This window comes from Bombina bombina, chromosome 8 (assembly GCF_027579735.1).
Source record: "Bombina bombina isolate aBomBom1 chromosome 8, aBomBom1.pri, whole genome shotgun sequence".
NCBI classification, from domain to species: domain Eukaryota; kingdom Metazoa; phylum Chordata; class Amphibia; order Anura; family Bombinatoridae; genus Bombina; species Bombina bombina.
In genome coordinates this window covers 139961960-139986330 of record NC_069506.1, presented here as the reverse complement: position 1 = coordinate 139986330, position 24371 = coordinate 139961960, and the positions used below count along the sequence as shown (strand labels likewise).

Here is a 24371-nt window from a genome sequence, read left to right as displayed (position 1 = left end):
GATGTATGCCACAGTTGTGACATTGTCTGTCTGAAAACAAATGAACGATTCTCTCTTCAGAAGAGGCCAAAACTGAAGAGCTCTGAAAATTGCACGGAGTTCCAAAATATTGATCGGTAATCTCACCTCCTGAGATTCCCAAACTCCCTGTGCCGTCAGAGATCCCCACACAGCTCCCCAACCTGTGAGACTTGCATCTGTTGAAATTACAGTCCAGGTCGGAAGAACAAAAGAAGCCCCCTGAACTAAACGATGGTGATCTGTCCACCACGTTAGAGAGTGTCGAACAATCGGTTTTAAAGATATTAATTGAGATATCTTCGTGTAATCCCTGCACCATTGGCTCAGCATACAGAGCTGAAGAGGTCGCATGTGAAAACGAGCAAAGGGGATCGCGTCCGATGCAGCAGTCATAAGACCTAGAATTTCCATGCATAAGGCTACCGAAGGGAATGATTGTGACTGAAGGTTTCGACAAGCTGTAATCAATTTTAGACGTCTCTTGTCTGTTAAAGACAGAGTCATGGACACTGAATCTATCTGGAAACCCAGAAAGGTTACCCTTGTTTGAGGAATCAAAGAACTTTTTGGTAAATTGATCCTCCAACCATGATCTTGAAGAAACAACACAAGTCGATTCGTATGAGACTCTGCTAAATGTAAAGACTGAGCAAGTACCAAGATATCGTCCAAATAAGGAAATACCACAATACCCTGTTCTCTGATTACAGACAGAAGGGCACCGAGAATCTTTGTGAAAATTCTTGGAGCTGTAGCAAGGCCAAACGGTAGAGCCACAAATTGGTAATGCTTGTCTAGAAAAGAGAATCTCAGGAACTGAAAATGATCTGGATGAATCGGAATATGCAGATATGCATCCTGTAAATCTATTGTGGACATATAATTCCCTTGCTGAACAAAAGGCAATATAGTCCTTACAGTTACCATCTTGAACGTTGGTATCCTTACATAACGATTCAATAATTTTAGATCCAGAACTGGTCTGAAGGAATTCTCCTTCTTTGGTACAATGAAGAGATTTGAATAAAACCCCATCCCCTGTTCCGGAACTGGAACTGGCATAATTACTCCAGCCAACTCTAGATCTGAAACACAATTCAGAAATGCTTGAGCTTTCACTGGATTTACTGGGACACGGGAAAGAAAAAATCTCTTTGCAGGAGGTCTCATCTTGAAACCAATTCTGTACCCTTCTGAAACAATGCTCTGAATCCAAAGATTGTGAACAGAATTGATCCAAATTTCTTTGAAAAAACGTAACCTGCCCCCTACCAGCTGAACTGGAATGAGGGCCGTACCTTCATGTGAACTTAGAAGCAGGCTTTGCCTTTCTAGCAGGCTTGGATTTATTCCAGACTGGAGATGGTTTCCAAACTGAAACTGCTCCTGAGGACGAAGGATCAGGCTTTTGTTCTTTGTTGAAACGAAAGGAACGAAAACGATTGTTAGCCCTGTTTTTACCTTTAGAATTTTTATCCTGTGGTAAAAAAGTTCCTTTCCCACCAGTAACAGTTGAAATAATAGAATCCAACTGAGAACCAAATAATTTGTTTCCCTGGAAAGAAATGGAAAGTAGAGTTGATTTAGAAGCCATATCAGCATTCCAAGTTTTAAGCCATAAAGCTCTTCTGGCTAAGATAGCTAGAGACATAAACCTAACATCAACTCTAATAATATCAAAAATGGCATCACAGATAAAATTATTAGCATGCTGAAGAAGAATAATAATATCATGAGAATCACGATTTGCTACTTGTTGCGCTAGGGTTTCCAACCAAAAAGTTGAAGCTGCAGCAACATCAGCCAATGATATAGCAGGTCTAAGAAGATTACCTGAACACAGATAAGCTTTTCTTAGAAAGGATTCAATTTTTCTATCTAAAGGATCCTTAAACGAGGTACCATCTGACGTAGGAATGGTAGTACGTTTAGCAAGGGTAGAAATAGCCCCATCAACTTTAGGGATTTTGTCCCAAAATTCTAACCTGTCAGGCGGAACAGGATATAATTGCTTAAAACGTTTAGAAGGAGTAAATGAATTACCCAATTTATCCCATTCTTTGGAAATCACTGCAGAAATAGCATTAGGAACAGGAAAAACTTCTGGAATAACCGCAGGAGCTTTAAAAACCTTATCCAAACGTATAGAATTAGTATCAAGAGGACTAGAATCCTCTATTTCTAAAGCAATTAGTACTTCTTTAAGTAAAGAGCGAATAAATTCCATCTTAAATAAATATGAAGATTTATCAGCATCAATCTCTGAGATAGAATCCTCTGAACCAGAAGAGTCCAAAGAATCAGAATGATGGTGTTCATTTAAAAATTCATCTGTAGAGAGAGAAGATTTAAAAGACATTTTACGTTTACTAGAAGGAGAAATAACAGACAAAGCCTTCTTTATGGATTCAGAAACAAAATCTCTTATGTTATCAGGAACATTCTGCACCTTAGATGTTGAGGGAACTGCAACAGGCAATGGTACATTACTAAAGGAAATATTATCTGCTTTAACAAGTTTGTCATGACAATTATTACAAACAACAGCTGGAGGAATAGCTACCAAAAATTTACAGCAGATACACTTAGCTTTGGTAGATCCAGCAGGCAGTGATTTTCCTGTAGTATCTTCTGGCTCAGATGCAACGTGAGACATCTTGCAATATGTAAGAGAAAAAACAACATATAAAGCAAAATAGATCAAATTCCTTATAAGACAGTTTCAGGAATGGGAAAGAATGCCAAATATCAAGCTTCTAGCAACCAGAAGCAAATGAAAAATGAGACTGAAATAATGTGGAGACAAAAGCGACGCCCATATTTTTTAGCGCCAAATAAGACGCCCACATTATTTGGCGCCTAAATGCTTTTGGCGCCAAAAATGACGCCACATCCGGAACGCCGACATCTTTGGCGCGAAATAACGTCAAAAAATGACGTAACTTCCGGCGACACGTATGACGCCGGAAACGGAAAAGAATTTTTGCGCCAAAAAAGTCCGCGCCAAGAATGACGCAATAAAATGAAGCATTTTCAGCCCCCGCGAGCCTAACAGCCCACAGGGAAAAAAGTCAAATTTTTGAGGTAAGAAAAATATGATAATTCAATGCATAATCCCAAATATGAAACTGACTGTCTGAAAATAAGGAAAGTTGAACATTCTGAGTCAAGGCAAATAAATGTTTGAATACATATATTTAGAACTTTATAAATAAAGTGCCCAACCATAGCTTAGAGTGTCACAGAAAATAAGACTTACTTACCCCAGGACACTCATCTACATGTTTGTAGAAAGCCAAACCAGTACTGAAACGAGAATCAGTAGAGGTAATGGTAAATATAAGAGTATATCGTCGATCTGAAAAGGGAGGTAAGAGATGAATCTCTACGACCGATAACAGAGAACCTTATGAAATAGACCCCGTAGAAGGAGATCACTGCATTCAATAGGCAATACTCTCTTCACATCCCTCTGACATTCACTGCACGCTGAGAGGAAAACCGGGCTCCAACTTGCTGCGGAGCGCATATCAACGTAGAATCTAGCACAAACTTACTTCACCACCTCCCTTGGAGGCAAAGTTTGTAAAACTGATTTGTGGGTGTGGTGAGGGGTGTATTTATAGGCATTTTAAGGTTTGGGAAACTTTGCCCCTCCTGGTAGGAATGTATATCCCATACGTCACTAGCTCATGGACTCTTGTTAATTACATGAAAGAAATATTTATCCAACCTACACATTTTTTCTGGGATTGCAACTGTGTTACAATCATTCAGAGCCGCTAATACCTCCCCTAGTAACACACGGAGGTTCTCAAGCTTAAATTTAAAATTTGAAATGTCTGAGTCCAGTTTATTTGGATCAGAACCGTCACCCACAGAATGAAGCTCTCCGTCTTCACGTTCTGCAAACTGTGACGCAGTATCAGACATGGCCCTTGCATTATCAGCGCACTCTGTTCTCATCCCAGAGTGATCACGTTTACCTCTTAGTTCTGGTAGTTTAGCCAAAACTTCAGTCATAACAGTAGCCATATCTTGTAATGTGATTTGTAATGGCCGCCCAGATGCACTCGGCGCTACAATATCACGCACCTCCTGAGCGGGAGATGCAGGTACTGACACGTGAGGCGAGTTAGTCGGCATAACTCTCCCCTCGTTGTTTGGTGAAATATGTTCAATTTGTACAGATTGACTATTTTTTAAAGTAGCATCAATACATTTAGTACATAAATTTCTATTGGGCTCCACTTTGGCATTAACACATATAGCACAGAGATATTCCTCTGAATCAGACATGTTTAACACACTAGCAAATAAACAGCAACTTGGAAATACTTTTCAAAGTAATTTACAAATAATATGAAAACGAACTGTGCCTTTAAGAAGCACAGAAAATATTATAACAGATAAAATAATTAAGTTATAGCATCAATCTTTGTCAGAATATACAGTTTTAGCAAAGGATTGTTCCCCTCAGCAAATGATAACTAACCCAGGCAGCAGAAAAAAAAAAATACACAAATAAACGTTTTTTATATCACAGTCAATACAATCAGCACAGCTCTGCTGTGAATGATTACTTCCCTCAAAAAAGACTCTTGAGATCCCTGAACTCTGTAGAGATGAACCGGATCATGCAGGAAGAAAATGAACCTCTGACTGAGTTTTTCTGATGCATAGTGAAAGCACCAAAATGGCCCCTCCCCCACACACATAACAGTGAGAGGGATCAGTGAACTGCTCTAATTTAAATCAAAACTATTGCCAAGTGGAAAAAAAGTGCCCAAAACATTTTTTCACCCAGTACCTCAGAGAAAAAAACGTTTTTACATGCCAGCAAAAAAACGTTTTACCTCAATAATTAATTGTCATTTAAAACCTATTGCAAGTCCCTGCAAAATAGGTTAAGTCTATGTATACAGTTTAAAAGCCAGAGAAGTACCATTTCCCAGAAAACTGAAGTGTAAAATATACATACATGACAGCCTGATATCAGCTACATCTACTGCATTCAAGGCTGAGTTTACATTATAACGGTATGGCAGGATTTTCTCATCAATTCCATGTCAGAAAATAATAAACTGCTACATACCTCTTTGCAGATTAATCTGCCTGCTGTCCCCTGATCTGAAGTTTACCTCTCCTCAGATGGCCGAGAAACAGCAATATGATCTTAACTACTCCGGCTAAAATCATAGAAAAACTCAGGTAGATTCTTCTTCAAATTCTACCAGAGAAGGAATAACACACTCCGGTGCTATTATAAAATAACAAACTTTTGATTGAAGATATAAAAACTAAATATATCACCATAGTCCTCTCACACATCCTATCTAGTCGTTGGGTGCAAGAGAATGACTGGAGGTGACGTAGAGGGGAGGAGCTATATAGCAACTCTGCTGGGTGAATCCTCTTGCACTTCCTGTAGGGGAGCAGTTAATATCCCACAAGTAATGATGACCCGTGGACTGATCACACTTAACAGAAGAAAAAAAATGATGACTGTGGAGAGAGAAAGATCAGGACAGCTCTCTGTAGTTCATATACAAGAATACATTTAAAGGAATAGTTTCCCATACACTGGTATAAGTATTCATTAGAAACATGTTATGGGAAACCCATTGTACAGTACTTTTAAGAAAGACATGCCAAACCAAAGACAAATACCACTGAGCCTGCATAATTTACTTCTACCCAAGTCTCATACCTGTGCACGTTCTCCATCATACTTATATTCACATGTAAAAGCAGCTTCATCAAAACGCTTCAACACTTCCCCAATGCCTTTAGTTGGATGTGCCAACATTGGCTTCAAAGGAATGCCTGCAGGAACAAAAGCCCACATTTAATTATACAGTTACTGCTGGAGAAAAATAAGAATGGTGCCCTTAAAAACAATTTATCTGGACCTTCATTCTTCCAAGAAAAAAAAAGAAAAACATAATTTATGTAAGAACTTACCTGATAAATTCATTTCTTTCATATTAACAAGAGTCCATGAGCTAGTGACGTATGGGATATACATTCCTACCAGGAGGGGCAAAGTTTCCCAAACCTTAAAATGCCTATAAATACACCCCTCACCACACCCACAAATCAGTTTAACGAATAGCCAAGAAGTGGGGTGATAAGAAAAAAAGTGCGAAGCATATAAAATAAGGAATTGGAATAATTGTGCTTTATACAAAAAAATCATAACCACCACAAAAAAGGGTGGGCCTCATGGACTCTTGTTAATATGAAAGAAATGAATTTATCAGGTAAGTTCTTACATAAATTATGTTTTCTTTCATGTAATTAACAAGAGTCCATGAGCTAGTGACGTATGGGATAATGACTACCCAAGATGTGGATCTTTCCACACAAGAGTCACTAGAGAGGGAGGGATAAAATAAAGACAGCCAATTCCTGCTGAAAATAATCCACACCCAAAATAAAGTTTAACAAAAAACATAAGCAGAAGATTCAAACTGAAACCGCTGCCTGAAGAACTTTTCTACCAAAAACTGCTTCAGAAGAAGAAAATATATCAAAATGGTAGAATTTAGTAAAAGTATGCAAAGAGGACCAAGTTGCTGCTTTGCAGATCTGGTCAACCGAAGCTTCATTCCTAAACGCCCAGGAAGTAGATACTGACCTAGTAGAATGAGCTGTAATTCTCTGAGGCGGAATTTTACCCGACTCAACATAGGCAAGATGAATTAAAGATTTCAACCAAGATGCCAAAGAAATGGCAGAAGCTTTCTGGCCTTTCCTAGAACCGGAAAAGATAACAAATAGACTAGAAGTCTTACGGAAAGATTTCGTAGCTTCAACATAATATTTCAAAGCTCTAACAACATCCAAAGAATGCAACGATTTCTCCTTAGAATTCTTAGGATTAGGACATAATGAAGGAACCACAATTTCTCTACTAATGTTGTTGGAATTCACAACTTTAGGTAAAAATTCAAAAGAAGTTCGCAACACCGCCTTATCCGGATGAAAAATCAAAAAAGGAGACTCACAAGAAAGAGCAGATAATTCAGAAACTCTTCTAGCAGAAGAGATGGCCAAAAGGAACAAAACTTTCCAAGAAAGTAATTTAATGTCCAATGAATGCATAGGTTCAAACGGAGGAGCTTGAAGAGCTCCCAGAACCAAATTCAAACTCCAAGGAGGAGAAATTGACTTAATGACAGGTTTTATACGAACCAAAGCTTGTACAAAACAATGAATATCAGGAAGAATAGCAATCTTTCTGTGAAAAAGAACAGAAAGAGCGGAGATTTGTCCTTTCAAAGAACTTGCGGACAAACCCTTATCTAAACCATCCTGAAGAAACTGTAAAATTCTCGGTATTCTAAAAGAATGCCAAGAAAAATGATGAGAAAGACACCAAGAAATATAAGTCTTCCAGACTCTATAATATATCTCTCGAGATACAGATTTACGAGCCTGTAACATAGTATTAATCACGGAGTCAGAGAAACCTCTTTGACCAAGAATCAAGCGTTCAATCTCCATACCTTTAAATTTAAGGATTTCAGATCCGGATGGAAAAAAGGACCTTGTGACAGAAGGTCTGGTCTTAACGGAAGAGTCCATGGTTGGCAAGATGCATCCGGACAAGATCCGCATACCAAAACCTGTGAGGCCATGCCGGAGCTATTAGCAGAACAAACGAGCATTCCCTCAGAATCTTGGAGATTACTCTTGGAAGAAGAACTAGAGGCGGAAAGATATAGGCAGGATGATACTTCCAAGGAAGTGATAATGCATCCACTGCCTCCGCCTGAGGATCCCGGGATCTGGACAGATACCTGGGAAGTTTCTTGTTTAGATGAGAGGCCATCAGATCTATCTCTGGGAGCCCCCACATTTGAACAATCTGAAGAAATACCTCTGGGTGAAGAGACCTTTCGCCCGGATGCAACGTTTGGCGACTGAGATAATCCGCTTCCCAATTGTCTACACCTGGGATATGAACCGCAGAGATTAGACAGGAGCTGGATTCCGCCCAAACCAAAATTCGAGATACTTCTTTCATAGCCAGAGGACTGTGAGTCCCTCCTTGATGATTGATGTATGCCACAGTTGTGACATTGTCTGTCTGAAAACAAATGAACGATTCTCTCTTCAGAAGAGGCCAAAACTGAAGAGCTCTGAAAACTGCACGGAGTTCCAAGATATTGATCGGTAATCTCACCTCCTGAGATTCCCAAACTCCTTGTGCCGTCAGAGATCCCCACACAGCTCCCCAACCTGTGAGACTTGCATCTGTTGAAATTACAGTCCAGGTCGGAAGAACAAAAGAAGCCCCCTGAATTAAACGAAGGTGATCTGTCCACCACGTTAGAGAGTGCCGAACAATCGGTTTTAAAGATATTAATTGATATATCTTCGTGTAATCCCTGCACCATTGGTTCAGCATACAGAGCTGAAGAGGTCGCATGTGAAAACGAGCAAAGGGGATCGCGTCCGATGCAGCAGTCATAAGACCTAGAATTTCCATGCATAAGGCTACCGAAGGGAATGATTGAGACTGAAGGTTTCGACAAGCTGTAATCAATTTTAGACGTCTCTTGTCTGTTAAAGACAGAGTCATGGACACTGAATCTATCTGGAAACCCAGAAAGGTTACCCTTGTTTGAGGAATCAAAGAACTTTTTGGTAAATTGATCCTCCAACCATGATCTTGAAGAAACAACACAAGTCGATTCGTATGAGACTCTGCTAAATGTAAAGACTGAGCAAGTACCAAGATATCGTCCAAATAAGGAAATACCACAATACCCTGTTCTCTGATTACAGACAGAAGGGCACCGAGAATCTTTGTGAAAATTCTTGGAGCTGTAGCAAGGCCAAACGGTAGAGCCACAAATTGGTAATGCTTGTCTAGAAAAGAGAATCTCAGGAACTGATAATGATCTGGATGAATCGGAATATGCAGATATGCATCCTGTAAATCTATTGTGGACATATAATTCCCTTGCTGAACAAAAGGCAATATAGTCCTTACAGTTACCATCTTGAACGTTGGTATCCTTACATAACGATTCAATAATTTTAGATCCAGAACTGGTCTGAAGGAATTCTCCTTCTTTGGTACAATGAAGAGATTTGAATAAAACCCCATCCCCTGTTCCGGAACTGGAACTGGCATAATTACTCCAGCCAACTCTAGATCTGAAACACAATTCAGAAATGCTTGAGCTTTCACTGGATTTACTGGGACATGGGAAAGAAAAAATCTCTTTGCAGGAGGTCTCATCTTGAAACCAATTCTGTACCCTTCTGAAACAATGTTCTGAATCCAAAGATTGTGAACAGAATTGATCCAAATTTCTTTGAAAAAACGTAACCTGCCCCCTACCAGCTGAACTGGAATGAGGGCCGTACCTTCATGTGAACTTAGAAGCAGGCTTTGCCTTTCTAGCAGGCTTGGATTTATTCCAGACTGGAGATGGTTTCCAAACTGAAACTGCTCCTGAGGACGAAGGATCAGGCTTTTGTTCTTTGTTGAAACGAAAGGAACGAAAACGATTGTTAGCCCTGTTTTTACCTTTAGACTTTTTATCCTGTGGTAAAAAAGTTCCTTTCCCACCAGTAACAGTTGAAATAATAGAATCCAACTGAGAACCAAATAATTTGTTTCCCTGGAAAGAAATGGAAAGTAGAGTTGATTTAGAAGCCATATCAGCATTCCAGGTCTTAAGCCATAAAGCTCTTCTGGCTAAGATAGCCAGAGACATAAACCTAACATCAACTCTAATAATATCAAAAATGGCATCACAGATGAAATTATTAGCATGCTGGAGAAGAATAATAATATCATGAGAATCACGATTTGTTACTTGTTGCGCTAGAGTTTCCAACCAAAAAGTTGAAGCTGCAGCAACATCAGCCAATGATATAGCAGGTCTAAGAAGATTACCTGAACATAGATAAGCTTTTCTTAGAAAAGATTCAATTTTTCTATCTAAAGGATCCTTAAACGAGGTACCATCTGACGTAGGAATGGTAGTACGTTTAGCAAGGGTAGAAATAGCCCCATCAACTTTAGGGATTTTGTCCCAAAATTCTAACCTGTCAGGCGGAACAGGATATAATTGCTTAAAACGTTTAGAAGGAGTAAATGAATTACCCAATTTATCCCATTCCTTGGAAATTACTGCAGAAATAGCATTAGGAACAGGAAAGACTTCTGGAATAACCGCAGGAGCTTTAAAAACCTTATCCAAACGTATAGAATTAGTATCAAGAGGACTAGAATCCTCTATTTCTAAAGCAATTAGTACTTCTTTAAGTAAAGAGCGAATAAATTCCATCTTAAATAAATATGAAGATTTATCAGCATCAATCTCTGAGATAGAATCCTCTGAACCAGAAGAGTCCAAAGAATCAGAATGATAGTGTTCATTTAAAAATTCATCTGTAGAGAGAGAAGATTTAAAAGACTTTTTACGTTTACTAGAAGGAGAAATAACAGACAAAGCCTTCTTTATGGATTCAGAAACAAAATCTCTTATGTTATCAGGAACATTCTGCACCTTAGATGTTGAGGGAACTGCAACAGGCAATGGTACATCACTAAAGGAAATATTATCTGCTTTAACAAGTTTGTCATGACAATTATTACAAACAACAGCTGGAGGAATAGCTACCAAAAGTTTACAGCAGATACACTTAGCTTTGGTAGATCCAGCAGGCAGTGGTTTTCCTGTAGTATCTTCTGGCTCAAATGCAACGTGAGACATCTTGCAATATGTAAGAGAAAAAACAACATATAAAGCAAAATAGATCAAATTCCTTATAAGACAGTTTCAGGAATGGGAAAAAATGCCAAACATCAAGCTTCTAGCAACCAGAAGCAAATGAAAAATGAGACTGAAATAATGTGGAGACAAAAGCGACGCCCATATTTTTTAGCGCCAAATAAGACGCCCACATTATTTGGCGCCTAAATGCTTTTGGCGCCAAAAATGACGCCACATCCGGAACGCCGACATTTTTGGCGCAAAAATACGTCAAAAAATGACGCAACTTCCGGCGACACGTATGACGCCGGAAACGGAAAAGAATTTTTGCGCCAAAAAAGTCCGCGCCAAGAATGACGCAATAAAATGAAGCATTTTCAGCCCCCGCGAGCCTAACAGCCCACAGGGAAAAAAGTCAAATTTTTGAGGTAAGAAAAAATATGATAATTCAATGCATAATCCCAAATATGAAACTGACTGTCTGGAAATAAGGAAAGTTGAACATTCTGAGTCAAGGCAAATAAATGTTTGAATACATATATTTAGAACTTTATAAATAAAGTGCCCAACCATAGCTTAGAGTGTCACAGAAAATAAGACTTACTTACCCCAGGACACTCATCTACATGTTTGTAGAAAGCCAAACCAGTACTGAAACGAGAATCAGTAGAGGAAATGGTAAATATAAGAGTATATCGTCGATCTGAAAAGGGAGGTAAGAGATGAATCTCTACGACCGATAACAGAGAACCTTATGAAATAGACCCCGTAGAAGGAGATCACTGCATTCAATAGGCAATACTCTCTTCACATCCCTCTGACATTCACTGCACGCTGAGAGGAAAACCGGGCTCCAACTTGCTGCGGAGCGCATATCAACGTAGAATCTAGCACAAACTTACTTCACCACCTCCCTTGGAGGCAAAGTTTGTAAAACTGATTTGTGGGTGTGGTGAGGGGTGTATTTATAGGCATTTTAAGGTTTGGGAAACTTTGCCCCTCCTGGTAGGAATGTATATCCCATACGTCACTAGCTCATGGACTCTTGTTAATTACATGAAAGAAAAAATAATAGTAAAATGTGTCAAACTAAGAGAAAGTTACAGTAATTTTTATTATTTATTTTTTAAGTGCAAACATATTATGCAGCACTGTAAAATTAAATTATACGGTTGCAGAGTACAATAATCAGAAATAAAAATTGATTATCTTTCCAATCATGATCCCCAAATATGTAAGCACTTGAAAGTGATACAGCATTGCTATAAAAAGCTGACTAGAAAATATCACCTGAACATCTCTATGTAAAAAAGGAAGATGTTAAAAGGAATAGTCTAGTCAAAATTAATCTTTCATGATTCAGATAGAGCATGCCATTTTAAGCAACTATCTAATTTACTCCTATTATCAATTTTTCTTCATTCTCTTGCTATCTTTATTTGAATACAAGCTTAGGAACAGCCCATTTTTTATTCAGCACCTGGGTAGCGCTTACTGATAAGTGACTACATTTAGACACCATTCAGAAAGTGCTACCCAGGTGCTGAAACAAAAAATGAAATTTATGCTTACCTGATAAATGCATTTCTTTCTTGACACAGTGAGTCCACGGATCAGCGATTACTGTTGGGAATATCACTCCTGGCCAGCAGGAGGCGGCAAAGAGCACCACAGCAAAGCTGTTAAGTATCACTTTCCTTCCCACCACCCCCAGTCATTCGACCGAAGGAAAAGGAGAGAAAGGAAGCAACACAAGGTGCAGAGGTGCCTGAGGTTTATATATATATATATAAAAAAAAAAACTGTCTGAAAATAGAAGGGGCCGTGGACTCACCCTGTCAAGAAACAAATGAATTTATCAGGTAAGCATAATTTTGTTTTCTTTCTTAAGACACGGTGAGTCCACGGATCAGCAATTACTGTTGGGAATCAATACCCAAGCTAGGAGGAGACAGATGATAAGGGAGGGCAAGACAGGTAACCTAAACAGAAGGCACCACAGCTTGCAGAACCTTTCTCCCAAAAGAAGCCTCAGCCGAGGCAAAAGTAACAAATTTATAGAATTTAGAAAAAGTGTGCAAAGAAGTCGCAGCCTTACCTATCTGTTCTACAGAGGCCTTACTCTCGAAGGCCCAAGAAGAAGACACCGCCCTAGTGGATTGAGCTGTAATTCTCTCAGGAGGCTGCTGTCCAACAGTCTCATATGCCAAGCGAATAATACTTCTCAACCAGAGAGAAAGAGAAGTGGCAGTAGCTTTCTGACCCTTACGTTTTCCAGAAAAACAATGCAGAAGACTGACGAAAATCCTTTGTAGCCTGCAGATAGAATTTAAGAGCCTGCACAACATCAAAGTTGTGCAACAAACGTTCCTTATGGGAAGAAAGGTTAGGACAGAGAGAAGGAACAACAATTTCCCGATTAATATTTCTGTCCGAAACAGGGTGGATTTGATTTAAATCAAACTGATTTAATTCACTATTTAAATCACTAGTCAGTAAGGCTTGATTTAAATCATAGTTTTCTACATAAAGACTAATTCTTGCTGGTATAACTTTAATATGCAAGTAGATGAAGATTTTGAGAATAACTTTTCATATTAGTTTTTTTTATCCCCAGTTTAATAGGTTAATCAATATAATTCATATTTGGACAACTTTTCTGTTGTACTTAGGAAGGAGAAAAATAATCATTACCTTAACAATAACAATTTAAATAGATTTATTCAACTGAAACAATAACATTACAGCATATGTTATTTGCTTAAAGAAACATCCATGTTTGTTAACTAATTTGGCTAAACAAAATATATATATTTTAAGAAACTTAGACTGTCAGCCCAGCCTACACATGAAAAACTTAAATACTGTCCTCTGTAGCTCACTCGTCATCTTCAGCTTCTTCTTTGTTCATAATCTGGAAAAGAAAAACAAGCTTTCCTGCTTTATCGGGTCCCAGACGATTTCTCAATTTAGAATGAATGAGTCCAAAGGAAGAGAATATTCTTTCAACGCCTGCAGAAGAAGCTACTGCTGTTTAAAGTGAAATCGTTACTTGAACAGTCTCTAAATCCAAGTGCTTAAGTGACTTCCACCAGTTCACTGGTGTGACTTTCTTTAAAATATCTTCTTCTTGAATTGTTCCCCCTTAGCTTTGAAGTTTATTATAGTTGGCATTACAGATGGATGATTGCTGGATACCCATGTCATAGCTAACTCCTCTTCCTCAGCACTTACGTTTTGACCCCGATACTGGATATTGACAATATTTGCCACAAGTTTCACTTTCATTTTGTAGTACTACTTGTCTGCTTGCCCCTTCCTCCTCACACTTAGTTTCACTTTCTTCTTGTGCAGATCTATTCCACTCCAAACAATCAGAAAAATACTGTTTCTATTCTATTTACTGAACTTCTTGAAACTTAGAACTGAAGGGGTTGATTCTGTATTCATAGGTTTGTAGAAGTTAGGATTAAGGTCTTTTTCTCAACTCTGTTCATGTTATAACATTTTTGCTGTGAAGAAGAGGCATGTGATCTCTGCTGAGTCAAATTCAGTTTTGAGAACTGCAAAAGTAAACCAAGCATCTGTGATAATATCTTGTAGGCAGAGAAACTTTATTTCATGATGGAATAACCTTTGGATGGTAATATATTTTCCTCAAAAAGCATTTTCTAATTTAAATCCAAAAAATCAGATTTAAATAAAAAAAAAAAAAATCAGATTTTTTTTTATTTTTTTTAAAAAATAATTGATTTTTATCCACCCTGGTCCGAAACCACCTTGGGAAGAAAACCAATCCTGGTACGGAGAACTGCCTTATCTGAATGAAATATGAGATAAGTAGAATCACACTGCAAAGCTGAGAGTTCGGAAACCCTCAGAGCAGAAGAAATAGCAGTAAGAAACAAAACCTTCCAAGATAGCAACTTAATATCTATGGAATGCATAGGCTCAAACGGAGCCTGTTGCAAAACTTTAAGAACAAGGTTAAGGCTCCAAGGTGGAGCAACTGATTTAAATACCGGCCTGATTCTTATCAAGGCTGACAAAACTATTGGACATCCAGCACGTCCGCCAGGCGTTTGTGCAGCAGAATAGATAAAGCAGAAATCTGAACCTTGAGGGTACTGACAGATAACCCTTTCTTCAAGGCCATCTTGGAGAAATGATCCTTACCTTACTCCAAGAATATCCTTTAAACTCACACCAATAAAGATATTTACGCCATATCTTATGGTAAATCTTTCTAGTGACAGGCTTACGAGCTTGAATCATGGTCTCTATGACCGATTCACGACAACACTCCATAGAGCTCATAACTGGGATTCTGTTAAAGAATAAAACAAAATATAAATCAAGACGATAAGGAATAGGAACACCAATCCTCCCCACTCGTCTAGTAAAACCTCAGAGGAAACCGCATCCCCAGAGGACTGATCGGACATAATCGTCATTTTACACGACGGTCCTTGGGCAGGAGAACCTGGATTAACCCTTCGCTTGCACGCAGCAGGAAGAGGTAGCATCGCTAAGGCCGTAGAGAAGGCCATGCGGAATTGCGTAGTAACCTCTGGTGGAAACAAACCCCTAACAGGCGAAGGGGGAGCGGAACTCGGGAAAACTGCATATGTAGAAACCCAAGAATCTAGGGAACACACCTCATTATATTCAGAATCCTCAAAGGTGGATGTCTCAGTGGTCTCTGACATCCCAACATTGGTTGATGAGAACACCCTATTGCGGCATACGGAACACAATTGAGAGCGCTGGGTTACCCGAGCCTCCTAACAATATACACAGGTATCAAATTCTGTCTCGGAGGGAACCCCCCTAAAATATCAGAATCTTCCATAACTCGTCTAAGTTATATTATCCAAAGAGAAAAAAACAACTGGCACCTTATACTCCCAATGACTGGGACACTCACCAGCTCCTTTGACCCAGACAGATAGACAAGACAATCCTCTACGTAAACACCCGGTCAGGAATCGGAAGAGGGGAAAAAAACATGACCACTCCCTGTCACATGGTGCTCATGCAGGACCGCCCCTGCTAAGAAAAGGCGCACCAGCTTGATAAAAAAATTGTGCAGCTCTCAAAATGAAAGTAACCTGTATGTTCAGTATCAGCCAATGAGCCCAAACGTTCTTACACATAAGCAGTCAAAATCATATAACAAACATGATTAAAAAATCCCCACTGTTCAATAATCCCCCTCAGGAGATATTAATCCTTGATTCCATAAAGATAAAGGAGTCCCACTGAGACCCTGTCTTCTATTGTTCGTTCGATCTTACCAGAATCTATGCCGTGGAACAGCGGCACGGCCCTTCAAGTTTGACAGCGCCTATGGACTTGAGTGAAGAAAGCAGGCAGCGAAACTCGTCAACGCAGATTGCTTAAGGAGCTGTTAATATGAGTCTGGATGGCTTCGCAGAAAGACTCTCACTGCATCTCCAAACTCTAACTAACATCAATGCTCTCACTGAGAGGCTGACAAGACTACTTAAAACTCCAGTCCCATCTCGAAGGGCAGATACCTTTCCTAAGGAACTACTTTGACACTTCTCTGCCAACCTCCTGTGACGAAAGGCAAAGAATGACTGGGGGATGAGGGAAGTGAAGGAGGTATTTAAGCCTTTGGCTGGGGTGTCCGACTCCTCCTGGTGGCCAGGTTCTGTATTCCCACAAGTAATGAATGCAGCTGTGGACTCTCCCTGTATAAAGAAGGAAAGTGTGTAAGGAGGACCAGGTAGCCGCCTTACAAATCTGATCCATAGAAGCCTCATTCTTAAAGGCCCAAGAGGAAGCCACTGCTCTAATAGAATGAGCGTAATCCTCTGAGGAGGTCTATGTCCCGCTGTCTCATAAGCAAGGCGGATAACACTCCTTAACCAAAAAGATAAGGAAGTCGAAGAGACCTTCTTGTCCCTTATGCTTCCCGGAATAAACAAACAAGGACGAAGTTTGTCTAAAATCCTTAGTAGCCTGAAGGCAGAACTTTAAGACGCAAACCACATCCAGATTATGAAGCAAACGTTACTTCGCAGAGGAAGGATTTGGACACAAGGAAGGAACCACAATCTTTTGAATGATGTTGCGGTCTGACACGACCTTAGGAAGAAAACCTAACTTAGTACGTAGGACAGCCTTATCAGAGAGGAACACAAGATAAGGAGGCTCACATTGTAAGGAAGAAATCTCAGATACTCTGCACACAGAAGCAATAGCTAGTAGAAAAAGAACCTTCCAGGACAACAATTTAATGTCAATCTCATGCATAAGCTCAAACTGAGGCCGTTGCAACACCTTAAGAACAAGATTTAGACTCCAAGGAGGAGCCTTAGATCTAAACACAGGACTGATCCTAATCAGAGCCTTAAGAAAGGACATCTGGAAGCTCAGAGCCTCTTGTGCAGTAAAACAGATAGGGCCGAAATCTGTCCCCTCAGGGAACTGGCAGAAAGGCCCTTCTCCAGTCCATCCTGGAGAAACGATAGGACCCTGGCAACTTTAACTTTATGCCAGGAAAATCCACGCTCTTCACACCAGAATAAATAGGTTCTCCACACCTTATGATAGATGCAATGAGTAACCGGCTTACGAGCTTGAATAAGAGTATCAATCACTCTCTCAGAAAAACCTCTCTTGGCTAGGACTAAGCATTCAATCTCCATGCAGTCAGCCTCAGAGAATCTAGATTTTGATGAACAAAAGGATCTTGTTCCAGCAGGTCCCTGCGACAAGGTAACTTCTACGGAGGAGAAGACATCTTTCGCGGCCACGATGGAGAAATCAGTATCACTGATGCCTGCTCCTGCTTGATGCGGGCCACTAAACGAGGAAGAAGTGGTAACGGCAGGAAAAGGTAAATTAGACTGAACCTCCAAGGCACTGCTAATGCATCTATTAGCTCCGCCTGAGGATCCCTGGACCTCAACCCATATCTAAGTAGCTTAGTATTGAGACGAGACGCCATGAGATCTATTTCCGGCGTCCCCCACTTGTTGCACATCTCCGCAAACACTTTGGGATGGAGAGACCATTCCCCCAGATGAAAGGATTGTCTGCTGAGAAAATCCGCTCCCCAATTGTCCACACCCGGAATGTGAATCGCTGCCAGCAAACAGCTGTGGGTCTCCGCCCACTCCAGAATTCGAGATACCTCCCTCATTGATAGGGAGCTTCTCGTTCCCCCCCTTATCGTTGATGTAAGTCACTGAGATTATATTGTCTGATTGGAATCTGATAAACCAGGACAAAACCAGAAGAAGCCAAGCCTTCAGAGCATTGAAGATTGCTTAAAGTTTCAGAATGTTGATAGGGAGGGAGCGTTCCTCCTGAGACCACAGGCCCTGTGCCTTCTTGGCACCCCAAACAGCTCCCCATCCTGATAGACTTGAATCCATAGTCAAAATCTCCTAGGATGGTCTTAAGAAGGATGTTCCTCGGGCAGATGATCTGGACAGAGCCACCAAGAGAGTGATTCTCTCGACCGGTTGTCCAGAGAGATCTGTTGAGACAAATCCGAATGATCCCTGTTCTACTGTCTCTGCATGCACAGTTGCAGTGGTCTGAGATGGAACCTGGCAAAAGGAATTATATCCATGCTGGACACCATGAGACCAATTACCTCCATACACTGAGCCACAGAGGGCCTTAAGGAGGTCCGTAGAGCAAGACATGCCGAAGCAAGTTTGCAACATCTCTGGTCTGTTAGAAATATCCTCATGGATATGGAGTCTATTATAGTACCCAGGAATTATACCCAGGTGCTCGGAATAAGAGAACTCTTTTTAATGTTAATCTTATATCCATGAGATCGAAGAAGAGAGAGAAGAGATTCAGAATGGTCCCCCGCCAGTTGAAATGATGGTGCTTGTACCAGAATATCATCCAAGTAGGGAGCTACTGCTATACCCCGGGTTCTGGCAACGGCTAGAAGAGCCCCTAGAACCTTCGGGAAAATTCTTGGGAGCAGTAGCTAGACCAAATAGAAGTGCAATGAACTGGAAGTGCTAGTTCAGGAACGCAAACCTTAGGAACTGGAAGTGATCCCTTTGGATTGGAACGTGAAGGTAAGCATCCTTTAGATCTATAGTGGTCATGAACTGTCCTTCCTGAACTAAGGAAAGGATGGACCTTATCGTCTCTATTTTGAACGAGGGGACATTTAGAAATCTGTTAAAGCACTTTAGGTCCAGAATCGAGCGAATAGTTCCCTCCTTTTTTGGGCCCACGAAAAGGTTTGAATAGTATCCCAAACCTCTTTCTGCGATAGGCACAGGTACAAAGACCCCTAACAAGGACAGATCCTGCACGCACCCCAGAAAGGCTTCCCTCTTTTCTGGTCTGGAAGACAGGCTTGAGAGGAGAAATCTGCCCTCGGGTGGATGAGACTTGAAACCTATCTTGTATCCCTGAGCTATGACCTCCTGTCCCTGAACAAAGTGTCTGAAAAGAGCGACAGTCTGCCCCCTACATGATCCAGCGCCGGATGGGGGGCCGCCCCTTCATGCCAATTTAGTCTAGGTGGGCTTCTTGCTCTGCTTGGATTTATTCCAGGACTGAGACGGCTTCAAAGTACTCTTGGCTTGCTCTGGCTTTAGACTTGTTCTTTTTATCCTACGATAGGAAGGCACCCTTGCGCCCCCTGTAACCATGAAGATAATGGAGTCCAGGCCTGGACCAAATAAAATCTTTCCCTTTAAAGGGAAGGAGAGAAGTCTGGACTTAGAAGTCATGTCCGCAGACCAGGACTTCAGCCAGAGCGCCCGACGGGCCTGAACTGAACAGCCAGACACCTTAACATTTAGGTGAATAATCTGCATATTTGCATCACAGATAAAATAATTAACAATTCTCAATGTTTTAATTCTGGCCTGGATTACGTCAAGGGGACCCTCCACCTCGATCAATTCCGATAAGGAGTCGCACCAGTAGGTGGCGGCACCAGCCGCTGCCGTTTGAAACAAGTATCCCATATGTTGGAACATCTTTCTTAGAAAAGTTTCCATCTTCTTATCCATCGGCTCTCTGAACGACGAGCTATCCTCAAGCGGGATAGTAGAACATTTGGCAAGCGTAGATATAGTGCCATCCACCATGGGAACGGAACCCCACAAATACAATTGAGAGTACGGAACCGGAAATAATGTCAAAGGAAGACGAAGGGGAAAAGGAAGATCCAATTCTGTCGCATTCGTTTTTAATAATGTTCGCCATCTTTACAGGTACAGGAATAAGTTAACGGCACTACCCTGTCCTTGTACACTCTGTCTAGTTTAGGAATCAAAGTTTCATCAGGCAGCTTGCCCTCTGGAACCTCTAATGTAGACAGGACATCTTTAATTTAGACAGGACATCTTTTAGAAGAAAATGTAAGTTTTCAATCTTAAATCTAAAGGCTGGTTCCACCGCAGCAGGAGGCTTCGAGGCAGCAGACTCCGTTCCAGAAAGTTCACCCTCTGAAGCCTCAGAGTGTGACTCATCCTCTGATAACGGAGTCAGAACAGATAAATCCAATAAATCACATGATGACCCCCTGGGCAGGAGAGCTTTGTTTAACCTTTTGCTTGCGTTTAGCAGGGCAAGGTAAAGCACTGAGGGCCTTAGACACCGCCGTCTAACTGCGCGGTAAAATTTGCTGGTAAAAGGCTCCCTCCAGATGGAGGATCAGGCGTGCTACGGGAAGCTGCGTGTGCAGAAGGAGATGACTGATGGGTATGCACCTCATGGGACGACGAGTCCTAAGAGGTGGACAGCTCAGTGGTACTAAAGGGGTTAACCTTCTTAGACCTAATAAGTTCAAGGCATGTGGAACATAGTGGAGAGGGTGGGCATACCAAGGTCTCCTCACAATATAAACAGGTATTACTATTTGGAATAGAGGGAGTACCCTCTAGTATCTCAGAATCATCCATAGCTTAAGTAAATGACAGTAGGACACAGAAATTAAACGATTATTATTTTCTTTTTAAACAGCACCTTTATACTCCCAATGGCTGGGGTACTAACCACCTCCAAGAACCAGACAATACAGAGAAATAGCGTCTGCTCCGAAAGCCAGCTCTGTCAGGAAAGAGGAAATGAAAGCGAGACCACTCCCGGTCACATGGTGCGCAAGGCAGGACCGCCCCTGCTATGAGAAAAGGCGCGCCAAGCTACAAGCTGCGCAGCACTCAAAGTAAAAGTAAAAACCTGTGTGTTCCAGCCATATAACAAACAGCCTATGAGCCCAAAAAAAAAAACAGAATTTATGTTTACCTGATAAATTTCTTTCTCCTACGGTGTATCCGGTCCACGGCTTCATCCTTACTTGTGGGATATTCTCAATCCCTACAGGAAGTGGCAAAGAGAGCACACAGCAGAGCTGTCCATATAGCTCCCCTCAGGCTCCATCCCCCCAGTCATTCGACCGACGGTTAGGAGAAAAAGGAGAACCATAGGGTGCAGTGGTGACTGTAGTTTACAAAAAATAAATTTAAACCTGACCAAAATGCCAGGGCGGGCCGTGGACCGGATACACCGTAGGAGAAAGAAATTTATCAGGTAAACATAAATTCTGTTTTCTCCTACATTGGTGTATCCGGTCCACGGCTTCATCCTTACTTGTGGGAACCAATAACAAAGCTTTAGGACACAGATGAAGGGAGGGAACAAGTCAGGTAACCTAAACGGAAGGCACCACTGCTTGCAAAACCTTTCTCCCAAAAATAGCCTCCGAAGAAGCAAAAGTATCGAATTTGTAAAATTTAGCAAACGTATGCAGTGAAGACCAAGTCGCTGCCTTACAAATCTGTTCAACAGAAGCCTCATTCTTGAAAGCCCATGTGGAAGCCACAGCTCTAGTAGAGTGAGCTGTAATTCGTTCAGGAGGCTGCCTTCCAGCAGTCTCATAAGCCAACCGGATGATGCTTTTCAGCCAGAAAGACAGAGAGGTCGCAGTCGCCTTTTGACCTCTCCTCTTGCCAGAATAGACGACAAACAAGTACGATGTTTGTCTGAAGTCTTTAGTTGCTTTTAGATAAAACTTTAAAGCACGAACCACATCAAGATTGTGTAACAGACGTTCCTTGTTGGAAACTGGATTAGGACACAGAGAAGGAACAACTATTTCCTGGTTGATATTCTTATTGGAAACCACTTTTGGAAGAAAACCAGGTTTGGTACGTAAAACGACCTTATCTGTATGAAACAGGGTGAAAATAGGGTGAAATACACTGCAAAGCAGACAATTCAGAAACTCTTCTAGCAGAAGAAATAGCTACTAAAAACAAAACTTTCCAAGATAGTAACTTAATATCTATGGAATGTAGAGGTTCAAACGGAAATCCTTGAAAAACTGAAAGAACTAAATTTAGACTCCATGGAGGAGCCACAGGTCTGTAGACAGGCTTGATTCTGACTAAAGCCTGTACAAACGCCTGAATATCTGGCATGGCTGCAGGACGCTTGTGTAACAAAACAGACAGAGCAGATATCTGTCCCTTTAAGGAACTAGCTGACAGACCTTTCTCCAATCCTTCTTGGAGAAAAGATAGTATCCTTGGAATCCTAATCTTACTCCATGAGTAACCCTTGGATTCGCACCAGCAAAGATATTTCCGCCATATCTTATGGTAAATTTTCCTGGTGACAGGCTTTCTAGCCTGGATCAGAGTATCTATAACTGATTCCGAAAACCCACGCTTAGCTAGAATCAAGCGTTCAATCTCCAAGCAGTCAGTTGCAGAGAAACTAGGTTTGGATGTTCGAATGGACCTTGAATTAGAAGGTCCTGCCTCAAAGGCAGCTTCCATGGTGGAACCGATGACATATTCACCAGGTCTGCATACCAAGTCCTGCGTGGCCACGCAGGAGCTATCAGAATTACCGAAGCCTTCTCCTGTTTGATCCTGGCTACTAACCGGGGGAGAAGGGGAAACTGTGGAAAGACATAAGCTAGATTGAACGACCAAGGCGCTACTAAGGCATCTACCAATGTCGCCTTGGGATCCCTGGACCTGGACCCGTAACGTGGAACTTTGGAGTTCTGACGTGACGCCATCAGATCCAGATCTGGAATGCCCCATAGCTGGGTCAGCTGAGCAAAAACCTCCGAGTGGAGTTCCCACTCCCCCGGATGGAAAGTCTGACGACTCAGATAATCCGCTTCCTAGTTGTCCACTCTGGGATGTGAATTGCTGATAGATGGCAGGAGTGATCCTCTGCCCATTTGATGATCTTGGATACCTCCCTCATCGCCAGTGAACTCTTTGTTCCCCCCTGATGATTGATGTACGCTACAGTCGTCATGTTGTCCGACTGAAATCTGATGAATTTGGACTCCGCTAGTTGAGGCCATGCCTGGAGCGCATTGAATATCGCTCTCAATTCCAAAATGTTTATCGGGAGAAGAGATTCTTCCCGAGACCATAGACCCTGAGCCTTCAGGGACTCCCAGACCGCGCCCCAGCCTAAGAGGCTGGCGTCGGTCGTGACAATGATCCACTCCGGTCTTCGGAAACTCATTCCCTGAGACAGGTGATCCTGAGACAACCACCACAGGAGTGAGTCTCTGGTTTGCTGGTCCATCTGAATCTGGGGAGACAAATCTGCATAATCCCCATTCCATTGTTTGAGCATGCACAGTTGCAATGGTCTTAAATGAATTCGAGCAAAGGGAACCACGTCCATTGCCGCAACCATTAGTCCTATTACCTCCATGCACTGAGCTATGGAGGGTTGAGGAATGGATTGAAGAACTCGACAAGTGTTCAAAAGTTTTAATTTCCTGACCTCTGTCAGAAAGATTTTCATTTCTTCAGAGTCTATTATTGTTCCCAGGAAGGGAACCCTTGTGAACGGGGACAGAGAACTTTTTTCTATGTTCACCTTCCACCCGTGAGACCTTAGAAAGGCTAGAACAATGTCCGTATGAGCCCTTGCTTTGTGAAAGGACGACGTCTGTATTAAAATGTCGTCTAGGTAAGGTGCTACTGCCTAGCACCTTTGTGAAAATTCTGGGAGCAGTGGCCAATCCGAATGGAAGAGCCACGAACTGGTAATGCTTGTCCAGAAAGGCGAACTTCAGAAACTGATGGTGATCTTTGTGGATAGGAATATGCAGGTACGCATCCTTTAAGTCCACGGTAGTCATATATTGACCCTCCTGGATCATTGGTAAAATTGTCCGAATGGTTTCCATTTTGAATGATGGAACTCTGAGGAATTTGTTTAGGATCTTTAAGTCCAGAATTGGCCTGAAAGTTCCTTCCTTTTTGGGAACTACAAACAGGTTTGAGTAAAATCCCAGTCCTTGTTCTGCTGTTGGAACTGGGTGTATCACTCCCATTTTTAAAAGGTCTTCTACGCAATGTAAGAATGCCTGTCTCTTTATCTGGTCTAAAGATAAGCGAGACATGTGGAACCTTCCCCTTGGAGGAAGGTCCTTGAATTCTAAAAGATACCCCTGAGAGACAATTTCTAGTGCCCAGGGGTCTGGAACATCTCTTGCCCAGGCCTGAGCAAAGAGAGAAAGTCTGCCCCCTACTAGATCCGGTCCCGGATCGGGGGCTACCCCTTCATGCTGTCTTGGTAGCAGCAGCAGGCTTTTTGGCCTGTTTA

At 41.4% G+C, this 24371-nt stretch overlaps 1 protein-coding gene across 1 annotated transcript in view; it reads right to left on the bottom strand.

Annotated features, from left to right (window-relative positions):
* Window positions 1–24371, bottom strand: part of LOC128638893 (DNA ligase 1) — a gene marked incomplete in the record, with an annotated part of 517030 nt that overhangs the window by 411093 nt on the left and 81566 nt on the right. Inside the window, 1 exon segment of the mRNA XM_053691021.1 lies at window positions 5732–5847. Within this exon segment, the coding sequence (XP_053546996.1) occupies window positions 5732–5847 (116 nt within the window).